This window comes from Polypterus senegalus, chromosome 16 (assembly GCF_016835505.1).
Source record: "Polypterus senegalus isolate Bchr_013 chromosome 16, ASM1683550v1, whole genome shotgun sequence".
Taxonomy (NCBI): Eukaryota; Metazoa; Chordata; class Cladistia; order Polypteriformes; family Polypteridae; genus Polypterus; species Polypterus senegalus.
This window is the reverse complement of record NC_053169.1, coordinates 85,878,883-85,899,193: the sequence shown is the minus strand read 5'-3', so window position 1 is coordinate 85,899,193 and position 20,311 is coordinate 85,878,883. Positions and strand designations below refer to the sequence as shown.

Below are 20,311 nucleotides of genomic sequence, written 5' to 3'. Positions count from 1 at the left end.
CCGAGCGGATAGCTGCTTCGAGCTCCTGTCTCTGTCTGGGAGATAGCTGTTCACGAAATTAAGGGCACTTACTTCCGCAAGAGAGAGCAGGGCTGTCCGGAGGAGGGATCGGGATCCCTCTCCTTCCACGGTTTCAGCAGGTTTACATGATATATTCGCTCAGCTGGTCGGCGATTGGGCTGTTTCACCAAATAGTCGACCAATCCCTTCCTCTCCTTAATTTCAGTAGGGGCCTAGCCAATGTGCGAGCAGTTTAGAGTGTGAAGTAGGAACCAATACCATGACGCGATCCCCGGTTGGAACTCCGGAGAGTCGTACACGGTCATACAGGCGGGCCTGTGCTGATTGTGCCTCCTCGATATGACTTTTAGTATAGGTCTTATTACATCAAATCTATCGCGCAACTGGGCGATATACTCCAAAATGTTAGTGGAGGGCTGTGCCTCCCCTTCCCAGCCCTCTTTAAAATATCTAATAAGCCCCGGGGCTGTCTTCCGTATAGTAATTCAAAGGGAGAGAACCCCGTAGAGGCTTGAGGGACTTCCCGTAGGCAAAGAGGACAAGGGGAGGAGTTGGTCCCAATTCCTCCCATCCTTGCTGACTACCTTACGTAGCATTTGCTTGAGAGTTTGATTGAATCTCTCCACTAGCCCATCGGTTTGAGGATGATACACGAGGTTTTTAAATGCTTTATTTTCAGTAACTTGGCAGTCTCCTTGAACGTTTCCGAGGTGAAAGGCGTTCCTTGGTCCGTCAGGACTTCTCTAGGAATGCCCACGTGAAAAGACTCCTACTAGTTCCGTGCAATATTTTTAGTGGTAGCCGCGCAATGGAACGGCTTCAGGGAATCGGGTTGCATAATCCACGAGGACGAGTATATATTTATATCCTCGGCTGAGGGCTCCAGGGTCCTACTATATCCACCCCAATCCTGTCAAAGGAACGCCAATAAGGGGAAGGGGAATCAGAGGAGCACGGTCCTTCCTAGGAATTTGCCGCAGTTGACACTCCGGCAGGAAATGCAAAAGCGCGAACCTCCTCATTAATCCCCGCCAAAAAGCGGAGCTTAATGCGCTCTAATGTTTTATCGGAGCCGAGATGGCCTCCAAGAAGGTGAGAGTGGGCTAACTCGCAAACCTGCCGCCGGTAGGTCCGCGGGACTAGCAACAACTTCCGGACCTTCCCCTCATGTTCAGCAACCCGATACAATAATTCATTATCCATGACAAAGTGAGGTCCCTGTGGCATGGGCAAATGCGCGTTGGCGTTAACGAGAACCACTGCATTCTTTATGTGCTTCAGAGAGTCGCCATTCCACTGTTCTCTCTTGAAAGAAGCCGGAGTCGCTCTAAACTGAAAGTGCAACTCAGAGAGCGGGTCCGGTCTGACCTCAAGGGGCGGAGAATCCTCCCTCGCTGCCGGGGCGCTAGTGGATGACGTAGTAGCCCGCGACGGTCCGGGAGTATCTTCGTCACTCTCTTGGCCTACCGCCCCACTCCCTGTCGGCTGATTACACGGTGTGGAAGCAGCTTGAGATGAGTCTTTATCATCTATAACGAGGCCAAAAGCTTTTCGGGGAATGCTTTCTAAACTACGCGTTACTGTCAGACCAGTCCCCCGAGGATTACGGAAACGGAGGATCCGGTGTACCGCACGTAAGCCGCGAAGGGTTCCTCCGAGACATACGTAACACCGGGCGGTATTGTACGAGCGGATATCTCCGTGTATACATTTTAGACTGGTCTTTTTTTTAATCCATTGTTGCGGTAGAACAAAACGGCGAGCAACGACAGACACGTTACTGCCGGAATCAAACAGCGCTGTTACCATATGTCCATTAATAATAAGCTCTCCCGTATGTTTATCCGCCAGGGGATTGCTAAGGGCACACAAACAACCCCGCCATTGTCCCCTACGGTCCGCCTTGTTCCCGACAGGTCGCAAGCCAGACGGCCCGGCGACTTCGGAACAGGCTCTGGATTGCGTGGAAGGGACTGTTTTGTAGGACATAACTCCCGGTAGTCCACAGAGCGGCTGGTCTGCCCTCCCGGTTTCACAGCCGGCCTCTGGGTTGCAGAGCTGTAGCAGCTCGTCCAGGAATGGAATTCTCCCCAGGCCGGCTGGGCAAATTCCTGGGGTATTCGCTGTAGCAGCAAAAAACAGGCCACTTGCTGCACTATTTGCAAGGGGGTCAAATCAAATGGCCGTAGCCACTCACCCACCTGTTGCCAGAGAGCCATAGCCTGCTCTGACAGCCCTTTCGTTGGGTTAAACTCCCAGTCTATTATATTCTTTACCTGCCGGCCTGGGGACAGCCCATCGTTAACAGGGACCTTGGTCCCGATGGGGGCTCGGCATTCCTACCCAGAAGAGCATACTGAGCCACTCGTGTGTTTTCCCCAGAAGCCAGCCCACGCCTGTGGGTCCCCTCTACCTTCTCCACGAGATGGGTTGGTAGCCCCGGGTTATGCTCGTGGAGCAGAGCCTGCACCGCGTCCTTCCTGACCCTCCGGCGCACTCCCTGCCCCAAACTCGCCCCGGTACTCACCCACCTGGTTCCTTAAGGTCCGTGTCCCGGTTCTTCGGGACACCATCCGGCCGACTACGCCACTGTAATAACTGGAGACCAGAGGCGTTGAAAGGTTTGGGGCAGCCACCCGCTTAATGCGGTTTCCTGGCTGCAATAGAATTCGAGACATTTCAAAACAGTTGTTTACACAACAGAGTCCAAGACAGAACTGCCTGCCTAAGCAAAGGCAGTGAGCTTTATAGCTCAGAGGGCGGAAATGATGTCGTCCTCTGGGCGGAACTGGAAGTGACATCACCCTTGGGGCCGGAACCGAAGTGACCTCATTCTTGGGGCGGAACGGAGGTGGTGTGTCCTTCCTGGAAATGGCGGCTCCTGGTGGGATTTCCCGGGTAAGACCTGCAGAGAACTCAGAAAGAGCGTCAGCGTACCCGCCCTGGGCAGATGTATAAACAGTATTGTCCAAGCCCTTCAGCTGCTTCCCATGCACACGTGTGTGACACATAAAAATGTTTCTGCCCAGTGAAAGAAGTTCACAATAAGCCCACGGGATGTTTATTGATCTCTTCAGTTTGATATGTTTAGTTTACAGTACGAAAATCAGCCAAACTAACTGAAAATTGAAACAAAATAAGAAAATGTTCTGATTCGGAACAAAACACAAACTTTTAGTTTAAAAAATTCTTATCTTACATGCATTCTTCTCTGGTTGATGCTATAAAGTAAAGCAGTTTTCTTTTGATATTTGTATGACAAGGGGATATCCATGGAATGTGGACTGGCTATGCCAAAGAAAATTTAAACCATTATGTTAGGTATGAATATCATGTTTTATTTAGCTACAGCCAAGAAATTTCATTTAAGACGATGGGCCTCAGTTATAGTGCTGTGCTAATCAGTTTTATCAGATGTACAATGTAACTAAGAACTTTTCTGTGTACAATTTTTGTGTAGGGTTTTTTTTCCCCTCCAAGGGCTATTATTATTGGCAGGCAGTATGGTGTGGTAGTTAAGGCTTTGGACCTAGGACTTTGAACCCTGAGTTTGTTGGTTCAAATCCTGACACTGACACTGTGTGACCATGGTCGGTTTATCTGCCTCTGCTGTAACCAGGAAAACAAAAGAAATATAAGCAATTGTATCTCAGATGTTGCAAGTATCCTTGGATAAAGGCCTCAGTCATATAATAAGTAATGACATTAGTAGGTCACTGGAGCTGCTAATTTTTAAACATGGTATGTACAATTGCTAATGAGTAAACATTCCCACATTAGATTAATTTCTGCTTTCCCTAGTGACTTTGCTTTTGTTGATCGTCATTGCAAACAAATTTTACATAAAAATGTATTTTTTTGAATTAAAATGGGAATTTATGTTTCTTGGTATTTTTTGTTTTGTGTAGTTTTTTGGTGTTGATGTTACATGAGACCTTGAAATGCACAGAAATGTGATGTTGGGGGGACCATAAAAATTTCTAGGTTTAATTAGCCAGTCTGAGTTGTTGTTTTAATGTCCATAACTTACCCAGATGACAAGGCACATATTGATTAGACATTTCCACTTTAATGTCTAATAAACATTTGGAATGTGTCTCTGCCCTATATACAAATAAAAGCCCACTTACCCTAAATTTAGCGAATTTAGAAGTCCTAGGGTCAGTTTTTCTCAGTGATATCAGTAATGAAATTAAACACAAAATTGCAAAATATGAATTTGAGGACACTCAAAACGTTGAGTCCATGGGAGAGAAACACAGACATGAAGGGAGAAATTTTAGACCCTTTATGTTTCAATCATGTGAAAAATACTTCCCGCCCCAGCAGCTGCTACTGCCCTGCCTAGGACATCAGAGCCCTGACGGAGCCAATGGAGCTAGAATTTTGCTCGGTTTGCAGTAAAGATGCTGGTGTGCAGTGCTAGGTCTTTGTTTTTACTATGGTGAACTACTTTACATAGTTTCTAATTGTCAAAAGCTTCAAAGAAACTAGAAAGTTCATCTCATTTAATGGTTGGTGGGACTGGCTTTTGTAGTCAAGCCCAATCCAAATACAATTTATTTTTTCCTGCCTTGCTTGACAAATTTCCTAGTGGGGTGTGTAGCATTTGGACTCCGCAGAAATTTTGTTGGTGCAGATTTTGCTATTTCTCAAGGTATTGTCCACTGAAAATCCCTGTGCAAATTGGAAGCTTTGACGGGAAACATATAGGGGAGGAGTTAATAAAATGTATTACAAAACCAGTCACCAGTCCTTCACTCTGAACAGATTTCCTCTTTTATCCTTTCTTTGTCTAACTCCCCTAGCGGTTCTGGGTTTCCCTTGACTGTCGAAACATTCTCCGATTATCAGATTGCAAATAATGAATTGACGTCATGGGGTTCTGATTTTTTTTCAGATGTTTGAATATGCTTTTTTTGCCCCTCTTGCTGTGTAAATTATGTTTTTGATTTGTCTCATGTATATTACTCAAAAAAGTGATTTTTTGGGGGGGGGTTGGGGGTCAGTTTGTGCTTTCACGTGCTCTCATACAATGGAGTAACATTGATCAGAGTCTATATTGTATACTAAGAACAAAAGGATCAGGGGCTTTCCATTATGGTCATGTAAATAATCAAGAGAATTACCAGGGGTTGGGCCAAACAGATCAGAGGTTTAAGCCTCTGAAGCCGTACCCCCTTCCTGCTGTCATTGTGTCATACATACAGGACACCACTTCTACCTCTACTTCTCTCTCACGAAGCGAAGCAACTCCTGCTCACAGCCACAGTGCCTAGCACTAGTAATTGAGATTTATAGTGCACTTGCCCACCACTAACCATTGCAAAACTTTCTCTTTTTCCTTTTTATACCTGATTGCCTCCAGTCACAGTAACCCTTCTCGAGCTCCGCTCTTCTTCAAGATTATGACGACTATTGAGTAAACCAAGTGAAATAACGTGCAGTCTAATTGGCTGTTCAGTGGAACACCTGATACATGTGTGTGACTGCTTTTTGTATGAAAAATAACATTGTTGTAATGAATTTTGCAGATTAAACAGACATTAGTTCTACAAAATTTTGGCCTGGACCAAAAAAAAAAAAAATTTAAAACATAGTTTGTTCTAATGGAATTTGACCTGCATATAGTGTAACAAGAAACAGAAACAAAGATGATGGGGTTGAGGCATGGAAAGGTAATCCCTTTATATTAACCCTTCGTTGCCCAGGTTTCGTGATCTCTCATAAGTGCTCGGCTGGGCTATATTGCACCCCACTATTATTTATGGAGAAATGATAGTAAGAAATACAGTGGTGTGAAAAACTATTTGCCCCCTTCCTGATTTCTTATTCTTTTGCATGTTTGTCACACAAAATGTTTCCGATCATCAAACACATTTAACCATTAGTCAAATATAACACAAGTAAACACAAAATGCAGTTTTTAAATGATGGTTTTTATTATTTAGGGAGAAAAAATCCAAACCTACATGGCCCTGTGTGAAAAAGTAATTGCCCCCTGAACCTAATAACTGGTTGGGCCACCCTTAGCAGCAATAACTGCAATCAAGTGTTTGCGGTAACTTGCAATGAGTCTTTTACAGCGCTCTGGAGGAATTTTGGCCCACTCATCTTTGCAGAATTGTAATTCAGCTTTATTTGAGGGTTTTCTAGCATGAACCGCCTTTTTAAGGTCATGCCATAGCATCTCAATTGGATTCAGGTCAGGACTTTGACTAGGCCACTCCAAAGGCTTCATTTTGTTTTTCTTCAGCAATTCAGAGGTGGATTTGCTGGTGTGTTTTGGGTCATTGTCCTGTTGCAGCACCCAAGATCGCTTCAGCTTGAGTTGACGAACAGATGACCGGACATTCTCCTTCAGGATTTTTTGGTAGACAGTAGAATTCATGGTTCCATCTGTCACAGCAAGCCTTTCAGGTCCTGAAGCAGCAAAACAACCCCAGACTATCACACTACCACCACCATATTTTACTGTTGGTATGATGTTCATTTTCTGAAATGCTGTGTTTCTTTTACGCCAGATGTAACGGGACATTTGCCTTCCATAAAGTTCGACTTTTGTCTCATCAGTCCACAAGGTATTTTCCCAAAAGTCTTGGCAATCATTGAGATGTTTCTTAGCAAAATTGAGACGAGCCCTAATGTTCTTTTGCTTAACAGTGGTTTGCGTCTTGGAAATCTGCCATGCAGGCCGTTTTTGCCCAGTCTCTTTCTTATGGTGGAGTCGTGAACACTGACCTTAATTGAGGCAAGTGAGGCCTGCAGTTCTTTAGACGTTGTCCTGGGGTCTTTTGTGACCTCTTGGATGAGTCATCTCTGCGCTCTTGGGGTAATTTTGATCGGCCGGCCACTCCTGGGAAGGTTCACCACTGTTCCATGTTTTTGCCATTTGTGGATAATGGCTCTCACTGTGGTTCGCTGGAGTCCCAAAGCTTTAGAAATGGCTTTATAACCTTCACCAGACTGATAGATCTCAATTACTTCTGTTCTCATTTGTTCCTGAATTTCTTTGGATCTTGGCATGATGTCTAGCTTTTGAGGTGCTTTTGGTCTACTTCTCTGTGTCAGGCAGCTCCTATTTAAGTGATTTCTTGATTGAAACAGGTGTGGCAGTAATCAGGCCTGGGGGTGGCTACGGAAATTGAACTCAGGTGTGATACACCACAGTTAGGTTATTTTTAACAAGGGGCAATTACTTTTTCACACAGGGCCATGTAGGTTTGGATTTTTTCTCCCTAAATAATAAAACCATCATTTAAAAACTGCATTTTGTGTTTACTTGTGTTATATTTGACTAATGGTTAAATGTGTTTGATGATCAGAAACATTTTGTGTGACAAACATGCAAAAGAATAAGAAATCAGGAAGGGGGCAAATAGTTTTTCACACCACTGTATTTTAAATGCAATTTAATTAATCTTTACTAGGACATGTAGCATTCTCTGGCTTTTCATGTCTTAAGAAATCACTGTCTAAAATTTCCTTTTCAATAATTACAGGTGGGAATACGCATAACTTTGTCAACTGGGGTGTGCAACACCCCACCCGAGTAACGAAGGGTTAATGTACACAAAAATTGAAAATGAATGGCATATTAAGTCTGTGCCCTCAGACTTGGCTGAGGAAAGATTGCAGTGGTGTTGGTTATGAGGTCACTGAGGTGGAAGGGGCGGGTTCAGGCGGCCCAAAACTGGTAGTAATGTTATGTGTTGTCAGCCCGTGATTCTCCAGATCTACACAGAGAAGAAGAGGAGAGATGTTGGGAGGCAGCACCAACTCCTGACTTAGGTCAAAATTTCAAGTCGATAAGCCCTGGAGTTATCTCCTACACATGCATATGTGACAATAGATGTAAAAAAAATTTGGGATGAATTTATTTAGATAACAATTAGGCAAAAAGATTTAATCAATATGAACAATAAAGTTAACTCTTCCAAATCAGGATAAATGTAAAGTTACCTAAGAGAGATTTGGACTGTGTTAAAGATCGCAGGAGATGGTAGGGTAACAGTTGAGGATATCATTTTTAAATAAACCAGTTCAGGTTGCTGTTATCTAATTACCTATTAGACAGGTCATTTTTTAAAATTCCTATCCCTAATGTTGTAAGATAATTGTACAGTGAAACAATGCCTTTTGATTTGTCTTAATTTCTAACTAATTTCTAAATTAGGTTTTAAATTGTTTAATAATTAAAAGTAATTGGTCTAATAACTTGCATAGTTCCTAATTATATTTCTCTTTAGAAACAGCATCTTCATGAAATTTCAGAGACATGAGTGACATTAGGGTGCTGTCAAAAGGTAGGAAAGTAGAATAATGTTAGGCAGAGAAATTATCAAATTGAAAAGCACCTAGAATGTTGTTTGATTAAAGATGGAATAGTGTAATTGAAATAGCAGGTGTTTTTTAATTACTAAATGTTTTGATTAATTCAAAAATGTGTTCACTCTCTTTACAAACCTCCCCTACACAGCACACATGGTACAATACAATTGTAGAAAAGATGTTTCAGATGTGTTCCCATATGTTACAAGGTTATTTGCTTTTGTTTTCTCTCAGTTGGAATATCATTTGAAAGCAAGGAAAGTTATCATTGAGTAAAGTATCTCATAAGTCTTGTGTATTGTCAATGAAATTTAAAGATTCACTTGGATGTGTGGGTTTACTATTAAAAGCTAGGCTGGATAGCTACTATATACTGTATTCATGGTTTGAGGTTTGTCTCCCTAAATGTCATTCTGCTTCATTTTTCCTTTTTATAGCTCTTTTAAGTATATTTAATGAGTATGGTCAGTAACACAGATAATATTAGGGGTGTGAAACTAAAATACTAAATAGCTCTTGTGGTGTAGGTTTTCATTCCGTCCACTTTTTAAATTAGTAAACAATTACTATTGTTAGTTGAAAATACTTCTTTTGTCTTAATTTTAATAGATTGCCTTTTTAAGATTCAGCACCCTTAACTGTTTTTCCACAACCAGCAACCAAACAATAATTAGATGGAAAGAAACCAACCAGATAATCTGTCAAAAGAAATAGAACAGTATGATTAACTGAATTTGTATCAAAAACACGATTTGACATAGCACAATTTTCAAATCACAAAAGCTGTGCTTTTAAATACCCTATATCTTTTAAAGAATTTCCGTACTGTGTGTTCAGTTCTTGAAGGAATACTCCACCTTATCTCATGCAGTTATTATCCCTAGTGACAGCTTAGAAATATTTTTAATATGATGTTTTTGATGGAAAATTAAGAGAAAAAGTTATATGATATAATATAATTCAGTTGTGGCAAATGAGGCACAATGACAAAAAATGTGAAAAATGTCTGTAGATAAAAGAAAAAATGTCCCATAATGCACATCAGTTATTCAGTCATTTGCTAAAAAACTGCACAACACATGCATTTTGTAAAAATGTTGTTAAATACTGTAAAATGACACAAAAAACACAGAATAAGATTTTGTGTACCATCTTGGTAACCCCATATAATTTGACAGTTGTGAAGGATAAACTCGCAGTTAGTTGCGGTGAGGTCTTTACAGACACAAGTCCAAATAGAATTGAAGTAGATAACTAGTTTGCTGGTTTATGAAGGAAAATGGTAGGAAGAGGCAGGTCCAGGAGGATGAACACCGGACGTCAGTGATGGTAGGGTCATCAATCACCCGGTCTGCAGAGGGAGAAAAAGAGGATCAGAGAACAATGCCAACCACTGGCTTGGTGAGTAATTAAATTTACTAAAGCCTGTAAGCTGTCTCCCATATGCACATGCGTGACAGTACATATTTTTTTAAAAATCGGCACACTTTAGTGTTTAAACGGGAACCACATTTACAATATACTATGCTTTTGAATTCTCTCACTCCTCTGCAATATTATGGGGATGCATTTTCTGTTCATAATATGTGCTGATATTTCTAAGTGTATGTATTTAACAATATTTCGGCAACAAATACCATGTGTTTTGCACATTTTGAACTAGTGACTTAATACCTGATGCGTGGATTATAGCACACAAGTAAAAATAATTGAACAACAGCACAGTGATTGAGAGGAGGTGGGGCTGCTGCTCTGTATGTGTCACAAAGTCTTTGGGTCTGAATTCACTGTCAAAAGAATGGGCGAGCAGGAAAGCACGTCTAAACAGAATTGGATACTGTATAAATTGAGTACTGTGCCCTTTTCAAAACTTAAGAATTATTATTTATTGAGAAATCAATATTTTTGATAACCCTAGTAGGCATAAAAGTCTCCAGACTGACGTATTACCTGTGATCTAATCTGTTGCACAGTGGTCAGCATTACTGTTTACCACCAAAAAAAAAAAAAACTGTGAAAATGACCCGAAACAAAGTGCCTTTGAAATATTCTTTTCTTTTTCAAAGATTCTTTCACTGTTAGTTTATATGTCATTTAGTTGTATTGATCTTATTGTCAAGACAATCATTCATACACATTCCCTAGCAGGACATATATTTCTTCCATCAGCTCACACTCAAATAAATAAGGATTATACATTATAATATATAAATATATATATAATATGCATACAATGCATGCCCAGTGGTATATGTGCGACAATCATCTAAAACACTTGCAAAACATATACAGGAACATTGCAATGCCATCAGAAGGAAAGACCCACGGTTTACACACATACAAGTTCCACTGGACAAACATCCCGGAAGTACATCTGGTGCCAGGGCATAGCCCAATGGAAGCACTTCCAGGCCATTTGAAAGTCCAGAAATCCACAGAGCACAGCTCCTAGCAACATCCCTTGGTGGAACTCGGGAACCCCAACAGGGCTGTTGGAGTTGTTGCTCTGGGTTCAAGTGGAAGATTAGTTATGCGTCAGTGTGCACTATTTCTCTTTGTGGCATGATTCTTGTCATTGTTGTGCTGCTGCTTCCTCAGCTTGCCTTCTGCTGTCTTTTGCCACTTCATAGGGAAAAGGCATTATTCTTTGTGGCCCAAGAGTTTTGATGCTGAAGTTCCCTTCATGATATCATGGCTTCTCACCCTCATCAGTCTGCTGGCACACAGCTTTGGCTTGACAAAGTAGACCTCAGCTTCTGGTTAATAAAGATAAGTTTGATTAATTTTGCTCTCCAAGCAAGAGGTTCATGGCCTTTAGTTTGAGTGCATATTTTAGAAGGTGATTTTGGAGAGTTCCCCCTCCCTGAGAGAATTAGTAAGGAGTTCTGTCAATGTCCAGCGAATATTCCAGTGTGAGAGAGAGAGAGAGAGGAAGGATTTTCTTCTACATTGAAAGATGGGGTGCATATGGTTTTAAAGGAAGGTTGAAACTTCTTCTTAATGAATTAGAGTCACTTCCAGTTACAAAATCAGTATCTTCTAAGTGGTGGATTAGGTTGTACTGACACTGATAATTTGTTTCATACCCATGCATGTTTGTCCGCACGTAACCCTGCAAAGTCTAGTTTGTTTGACTAGTATGATAGTTTTTTGCCGGGCCCATCCTACTGTGCCATGGGCCTGAGCACAGTTCAGTAGCATTCAGTAACCATGTGATCACTAAAGGTGTCCAAGTACAGAAAACAGACATGATGTCAGTGATGCAACAAGTCAGTGCAATTTTCATTTCATTCAATATCATTTTTATTGTGGCCGTACACATGAGTGTGAATTGTAGTTGGCAAGAAAAGCTGCAAATTCCTCCCACAACATTATTTGTCTCCGTAAAAAATCTTCTCGTATGTGCGGCACTATTAACAGCAAAATGCTGTGCTGCACCCTCAATAAATCTGTAACCTGCCCTACACTACTCCAAAACAACAACAAAATTAGTACAATCATTTTGATATGCATGCTGTCACTCTGTGTTCGGATCTTTTTTGGCTTTACACGAAGTCACATGGTCATGATGTAACTGAGCCTGGGCCTGTGAACGTTAAGCACAGTGTGAGTGCAGGCCAGCGGAGAAGTAGGAAGGGGGAAAATTGCGTTTGGGCAATGTACGGAACAAACATGCCCAGTGTGTTTACACCCTCAGTTGGAGACTTCAAGGTTCTTGGCATTAGAGGCTCTGTGCTTGACTGGTTTAAATCGTCCCTTAATGGCAGGTACTTTTTCTGTTTGTATTGGCAACTTTTTGTCCTCCATATTTAATTATGGGGTTCTTCAGGGGTCCATCATTGGCCATCTATATGCTTCCTCTAGGTTGTGCTTTTAAAAAGCACAGTATGCCTTTCCACTACAATGCCGATAACACCCAATTTTATTTACCACTTGAACACAACTCTGTACAGTCTCTATTAAATTGTCTTGAAGTCTTCAAGAGCTGGCTGTCCTTAATTTTTCTGGATTTCAACCAGATCAAAACTGAGGTTTCTGGTATGACTGCTAGTAGTCTTGGTCATTGGAACAGTACTGTACATCATTAGTTAGGAATTTTGGTGTCATTTTTGACAGCAGTCTTAAACTAGACAAACTAAATTCTGTTTTTAAAAAACAGTATTTTTCTAGTTTAGGCTGTGGGCAAAGATAAAGCCTTTTCTGACTTTGATTACTGTAACTGTGACTTTGTCTCCCAGCCGTCCAACTTGAGCTAACCCACTAATGTACTCATTTCTAATCCTATCCATCCTCGTCACACCCAATGCAAATCTTAACATCTTTAACTCTGCCACCTCCAGCTATGTCTTCTGTGCCACCGTCTCTAACCCATATAACATAGCTGGTCTCACTACTGTCCTGTAGACCTTCCCTTTCACTCTTGCTGATACCCATCTGTCACAAATTACTCCGGCCACTCTTCTCCACCCATTCCACCCTGCCTTCACTCTCTTTTTCACCTCTCTTCCACAATCCCCATTATTCTGTACTGTTGATCCCAAGTATTTAAACTCATCCACCTTCGCCAACTCTACTGCCTGCATCCTCACCATTCCACTGACCTCCCTCTCATTCACACACATGTATTCTGCCTTGTTCCTACTGACCGTCATTTCTCTCCTCTCATATCTCCACCTCTCCAGGGTCTCCTCAACCTGCTCCCTACTATCGTTACAGATCACAATGTCATCAGCAAACATTACAGTCCACAGGGACTCCTGTCTAATCTCGTCTGTCTCGCCTCCAAATGCTCATTCAAAATACAGCTGCTAGGCTTTTAACTAGAACTCGGAAGAGAGTGCATATTACTCCCATATTAGCCTCTCTTCCTTTGCTGCATGTTAGCTGTGGAGTCGATTTTATTGGTTTTATTAAGTCTCTAAATGGTTTTACACCGGTCTGCCCCGCCAGTCTTCTTGAACCATATACCCTGTCTCAGTCTCTAAGGTCATCTGACCAGTTGTTACTGGTGATGCCATGGAGAAGACTGAAGCATAGCATCTCTCTCACCTATTCATCTATTAATTTTCATTACTATATTTAAGCTGTTTGAAATAAATGTGTAGTTTTCATCTTTTGTGTAATAACCTGTCACTATCAAGAACTTTTAATTATTTGTTATTATACACCATCCAGTTTTGGTTGGTTTGGCACTTGCTCCCTGTAACCTTAAACTGGATAAGGAGGTAAGGAAATGGATGGCTGGATAGGTAATGCTTGTGCTATACTCAGATACAAAGTTGTAAAACCATATACTGTAGCAAGAATGATACAAACCCCAATTTTTCTGGGAGCTTGCTTTATATTTGCCCATATCCACAAAGCTAAAATAAACTTTTCTTTCCATTTTATCACTTCTTTGTTGCTCCTGTCAGGTAGCCTCCAATGATTTACTTTTGCTTTTTACTGGTTTATTTATTTTTATGTGTTACAAAAAAAGTGCTTAAAATGTACAGTTTCATTAATTTTGATTAACTAGAAATAAGGATAGCAAATAAGTTTTCTGTGGTCCCAATGCGTCAGCTGAATATGGCATTTAAAGCAATTTGAATGGATGGCTAATGTAATATCCATAAAAATTGACCACCAATTGTGCTTTCCTACAGTATTTTTATTATGAAGTGATTAATATGAAGCAGATTTCATGTAGCATTTGTAATGTGTTTATTTTACAGCCTTTTGAAAAGAACAAAATTAAATGTAAAAATGTGTAGCTTTAATAGCTGCATTTCATTTTGGCAGAATATGAAGAAGAGCTTGGAAGAGAATTTGAATTTGAAAAGGGATTCTTCATATGGGGATTTAAAAAGGTAATTCATATATCATTCAATAAAAATGTATTATAGTTCTACAATAAAGTATCAAAGTTTTTTTTTATACAGTACTTGTATAAAATATTTTCAAACCCCCTCTCCACCGGAATTTTTCACATTTTATTGTTTTACAATAGATTTTATTACAGTAGACGTTTTTGGCACTGAATATTAGAAAAAGACTTGTTAATGTCAAAGTAAAAACAAATCTCTACAAATTGATCCAAAATCGTTACCCACTTTACTGTGATATAACTAAATCATCACTGGTGCAGCCAACTAGTTTTAGACACTGTATAATCAATTAAATGGAGATCACATGTGCAGTATAGTCTTATGTAGTATGAATGCACCTGTTTGTGTAAGGTCTATCTGTTGGTGAGACAGGTTTCTGGAAGAAAACTAGATCCAAGTAGACAAAAGAGCACTGCAGACAACTCAGTGATGAGGTTTTTGAAAAGCATCAGTTAGGGGATGCATACAAGAACATTCACAAGTCACTGAATATTGTTGGGAGTACAGTTACTGTAAATCCATTTTTAAAAGAAATGTAAAGAATATGCCACAGCTTTAAGCCTGTCTATAGTGGGCCATCCTCAAACTGTGTGACAGTGTAATGGGACACCAGGGAGAGAGATCACCAAGAGAACTATGCCATCTCCTTTGGAGTTATAAATTTCCATGGCTAAAATGGAAGAGAGTGTGCATATGACACGCTTTACCAGTTGCAGTTTTATGAGAAAGTGCCAAAGACAAGTTCAGTGGTGAAAAAAATCTTATGTAACATCTCAGCTAGAAAGCATGTGAGGGACTCTGAAATCAAAAGGAAGAAGGTTCTATAGACAATAGAGATCAAAATTGAATTGTAAAGGTAGGCCAAGGTCAAGTTTGTTGATATGTGTGCATAGTACAATGAAATTCTTTTATGTGTGTCTCCTCAGAACTGTTGACAAAATTCCAACAAAAAATTAAATAAAAAGTGTATATATTGCATGCAACATATAATATGGTGTTTGTGCTTACGATTGACTGTTCTGCAATCTTGCGATTTGTGGGTAGAAACTGTCCCTGAATCTGCTGGTTTGAGTGCCAACGGATCTGTACCGTTTTCCAGAAGGAAGGTGTGAGAAAAAGCAGCTGTGTAGGATGGATCAGGTCTTTAATACTACTGTCAGGTTTTCTAAGGCAGTGAGTGTTGTATATGTCCTGAATAGAAGGCAGCCAGGTACCGTAAATATATTGTATAGTGTAAATGAATGCAGCTAAATACAGGGCAATCCTCAAAGAAAACCAGATATAGTATGCATGAGAACAGCGACGTGGTAGATCATTTATTTTTTTTTACTGGTATGGAGAGTATAAATGTTTAATTTGGGGACTTCATGTCCTATATTTATAAAGTAAAAGGAAAATTGCCCCATCTGCAGGATGTTCAGATTTGCTGTGATGTACTGTATATGAACTTGAACATTTTTCTGCGATGATTAACAAAGAGGAATGACTGTGAGACTCTGCTTTATATTTTGATTTGTAATTTTGCGTGTTTTGGTTGAGTGTGTACGTGTTTTCTTTTCTCAGTTTTATTTCAGTGTATAATTTATATTGTAATCCCAGGTTAATATGGCTAGTCGGTTTATTACTGAAAAAACTGGTGAAATTGATCTGTCTCTAGGGAAACTGGTTCAGTTTAGATAAATACTCTTGACAAGTTGAGGTGTTTTACAATTACTTTTAAGATTAAAACATTTCAGCAACTTTAGCAGTTACTAGAATAATTAACCAGTTAGTTACCACAGAGTAACATCATAGATGGGGATATTGGCAGAAAGAGTGTACTGGCTGAAAGTGAGAGAGACACCTTTCAATTGGAGAGTCTACAGCCATCTGGATATCACTGTTCATTCATCAGCCTGCCTTCTGAATGAAGAAACGCATAATCCTTGTTTAAGTGCATATATGTGTGTGGGTCTCTCTGTCCGTGTTTGTGTGTGTGTTAGTGTGTGTATTGAACTTAGAGTGCTCACGAGTAGGCCAGTCTATAATAAAAGTAATAAACTCTACTCTACCCATGATAGTACACCATGCAAGACAATGACTGGAAATATAAAGCCGAAGCTACACAGCAATGACTTAAAAACATCAGTGTTAATGTTCTAGGGCAGCCAAATCAGAGTTCAGACTTCAATCCATTCGAGAGTTTGTGCCTGAACTTGAGAATGGCTGTTAACTCATGGTCCCTAAGCAACTTGACAGCGCTTGAGTAGTTTTCCAGAGAAGAATTGGGGGGGTGGAGACTGTAATGCCATTGTGTATAAAGCTGATAGAAATCTACTCACGCAGCCTCAAGGCTATGATTGCTGAGACAGTTGCCTCTACTAAATACTAACTTGAAGGAGGTGAATACTAGGCATTCACTTATTCTGAGTTTAATAATTGTAATAAGATTGGATTAATTTGTTGAATTTTTTATTTGCTTCGACATTTTAAGAGTGTTGTTTTCTGAGCAGCAGTGTCAACCTTATTAAACATACTGTGATTCAATGTTATATACAGTGTTTTTCTCCTCCCAGAATTACGCCTCTTTGAATATGCAAATCAATATAAATGGCCCTTAAGCTCAGCCTTCTGTGAAAAGACAATGGGAAAAGCACAGGGGAAAATATAAGAATTTCAGCGAATACCAAGCGGAGACAAAGGGAAAACATAATATTTGTTGATTTAAACCGTGGTATAATCAAACAAAGGAAGTTGATCGAGTGACATAGCGTGTTGAAGAAACTTGAAAGCTCATGTTCATAAAGTCACAGAGTGCCGGAAATAAAAAAGAAGTTGTCAGATATCAAAGTTGCCGTGAAAAGGCGAGTTGTAGCCCACCATCTTAATGTCATATGGAAGCTTATTAGGGTACAGAGGGAAAAAAAGGCACACAGTGGGGAAAAAGCACTAAATGTCAACTTCAGTCTCGAAATTTCCACTTTAATCATGTAGTTAATTTTGTCTTTAAAGTAGAACATCATAAACTTTATCTTAAAATCGTTTAATCAACCAGTTTCTCAAATCACATCGTAATTAAAGTAGCATGTTAAATGCTTTGTTTTGTATTTGATCTTCTATGTGCACTATGTGTGTGAATCACTACTTGCTTCTTAAACCGGCTCTCTTCCTCCGACTGGACACAAAATCCATTACATTCGTGATATTACAGCTCTCTGAATAACTAAAATACTGAGATTTATACGTGATATAATTTTCATGATGATAGGAGTTAAAGCACTTTTTTAAACATGGGTTTCACGGCGCAGTGATTGTGCGCGACCTTTGATGAAATTATTTATTGCAGCAGTACTCGGGGGCGGCTCTAGGCTTGTGGAGGCCCAGGGCAGAGAAAGAATCGGTGGCCCCTTCGCCTGCCAAAGTCAATATGGTATGCTGCTGCGTTTTTAGCTGTGTCGTTATTGTCTCTTTCTGTTTTATATTCAATATGTATTGGCGTGGCCGCCCCTGCAGTCCTTCCTTTTCTTTCTCCAAGTAACTGATCGCCACACAATCAGCTCTGTAATAGACGTTAAGCCATCTGTAAGCTTAGAGCGCCGATTCTTCAAAATGTTTAAGAAACATTGAAATATCTTCGTAGTATATGTTTAATTATTCTATACTTCACGCCAGTCCCAGTGAAGTATATAGATTATTTAAATGAAGTTAAAGTTTTACCTGTATAATAAACATATTTTGCTGCACTTCATCTTAAAAATGATATCGCCATCATATGTAAATATGCGCTTTTAAAAAGTGGCTCAGGTTGTGTAATATTATAACTGTAGTGCAAGTTTACAGTGGGGTGATTGTACTTATAAGTACAAACAGTTCTACAAGGAGCAATTGATTGAGTGCGTTTAAAGTTCTTGGGATGAAACTGTTTCTGAACCGCGAGGTCCGTACAGGAAAGGCTTTTGACGTTTTGCTGTAGCTGAGACAGCGTGTGCTTGATACTGTATACCAATAATTCTCTTTCTGATCAGCTGCTGCTGTGATTCCCCACTCAGATACAGTGATATAAAAACTCCGAGTGGTGCAGTGAGAGTAATATGGAAAAAGATGATCCGCTGTGGCAACTCCTAATGGGAGGAGCTGAAAGAAGAAGAAGAAGAAGGAGAAGTGAGAGTAACAACACTAAAGCAGTTATGGTATTTGGAATACTATGGCTATTCCCTGGACCATTATATTGTTACAAGTTAATTACAATCGGATGCATTACACTAATAAACAATATGCGGTTTGTTTCAGTATATTTATAAAACCGCATCAGGAAAATAAAGAGTAACCACACAGGAACAGTAGCACTGCTTTGACGCTGGGTACTGCCAGTCTGCAAAACCGAGCGGAGAACTTGCGTAAGACAAGGTATGAGGTACCGTGGAAAAGTGAGTGGCTTTACGCCAAGCGTAGGTTTTATACATCGCGATTTGAACGTGGAAACATTCTTACACAACATTTCTGTGCTTACACACTGTTTATGCATGAAGCCCCTAGTTATTTAATTTCAAAAAGATTTTCTTTTTTATTTTTGAGATTCCCTTTGTGAACAGTATGATTACTGCACACACATACTGTTATTTTATATTTATTTTTGATATATCCTTATGTGAATTATGTCATTTCTCATTTCAAAACTTTGAAAATATATTTTTTTCAGAGAATTCTTACTTTGCTTATTTTTGTAATACTATTGAAGTCGCGCTTGAACTGTGTTAATAATAATAATAGCAGAAATAAAGATGAGTTTTTCTACGTATAGAATGCATTTGTACAAGCATACCATTTACATTAAATACTGAACATCTGTTATAGCAGCATCTCTGATCATTCACTTAATGAGCAACATGAGCCTAAACTGGGAGCATGTAATTTAACAACATGTGTAGAATAAACAGATTTTTGGCAATATTCAGTAGAGCTCTTTATAATACTGTTTAAAATATTCAGCTATTAAACAGTATCTAAAGTTACACACACTCAGTCCATGTACATGTGGTGAGAAAATGCAGATTCCACACAGACACTGACCAGGTTAGCAGTGAACCTGAAATCATGATGCTTTGTGATATTATTATTATTATTATTATTAACAGTAATAATACATTTTGTTTATATAGCACTTTTTGAATACTCAAAGTGCTTTACAAATAGTCAGAGCAATACAATATAAATAAAAGTAAAGATGACATTAATAACACAAGATACAAACTAATATCAAACACTGATAAATATTTGGAAGTGAAGTTCTGAACTGGATTAAAAAAACAATGCAAAAAAGGAGAAAGTCATGAACAAATAACACGTTTTGTACAATTACAGCGTACATAGGAATATAAATGTAAATGTTACAGTCACCCACAGTGAAAAAAAAACAAAGAATCATAGGAGCGGATTTTGTTTTCAGTTTTACAGCCAAAAGCTGGACGACTTTAACCATTTAATGCTTTTTCATATGCTGTTCAGTTCACAATCCCATCCTGACCTTCTTTATGCTGCAAAGTAAGTAGACCAGCTGGAGTAACCTCATTGGTGATGCAAATTCCTCTAGGAATACTGCTGCATTTTAAATATATTAAAATTACTGCAGTCCATCCATTTGCCATCAGTGAAGCTCTGTGACACTGCACAACCCATGTTCAAACGTCATTACTAATCTGATTAAAGCTTAATGCATAAGTGTAATGCTCAGTTGATAACATTGACTACATTATTTGCATCTGCTTATTCTGCAACTGCAATGGCACTATCAACAAAATAGTAATATCTGTGCAAAGTAAGGTTAAATTGCCACAATCCCTACCTTGTTTACCACAAAAATATACAACGTTTTCCAGACTAAATACTGGTTGACTTTGAAGTGTTGGGGGTGGCTATTCAATCTTGACAAATACTCAGTAAACTATTTAGCTGTACTTTCCAAAGTGACATGTAGCTTGTTTTAATTAAAGTGCCTTTTCATTAAAGTTTAGTGAAAGTTGTCCGCTGTTCACAGACAACTGGCCCTCTGTGGCTGACAGTCATTTGTGGCCAGTGAATCCTACAGAATAAGTCATTGACAGGTGATGAGGCTT

The 20,311-nt window shown here is 39.6% G+C and overlaps 1 protein-coding gene across 3 annotated transcripts in view; it reads left to right on the top strand.

Moving 5' to 3' along the window:
- Positions 1–20,311, top strand: part of hhat (hedgehog acyltransferase) — a 287,098-nt gene that overhangs the window by 33,031 nt on the left and 233,756 nt on the right. For 2 of the 3 annotated variants that reach the window (XM_039738569.1, XM_039738567.1), the window contains exon 4: positions 14,134–14,201. The exons of the other annotated variant lie outside the window; for it this stretch is intronic. In XM_039738569.1, the coding sequence (XP_039594503.1) occupies positions 14,134–14,201 (68 nt within the window). The remainder of the gene's footprint in view (positions 1–14,133; positions 14,202–20,311) is intronic. 3 annotated transcript variants of the gene reach the window in all.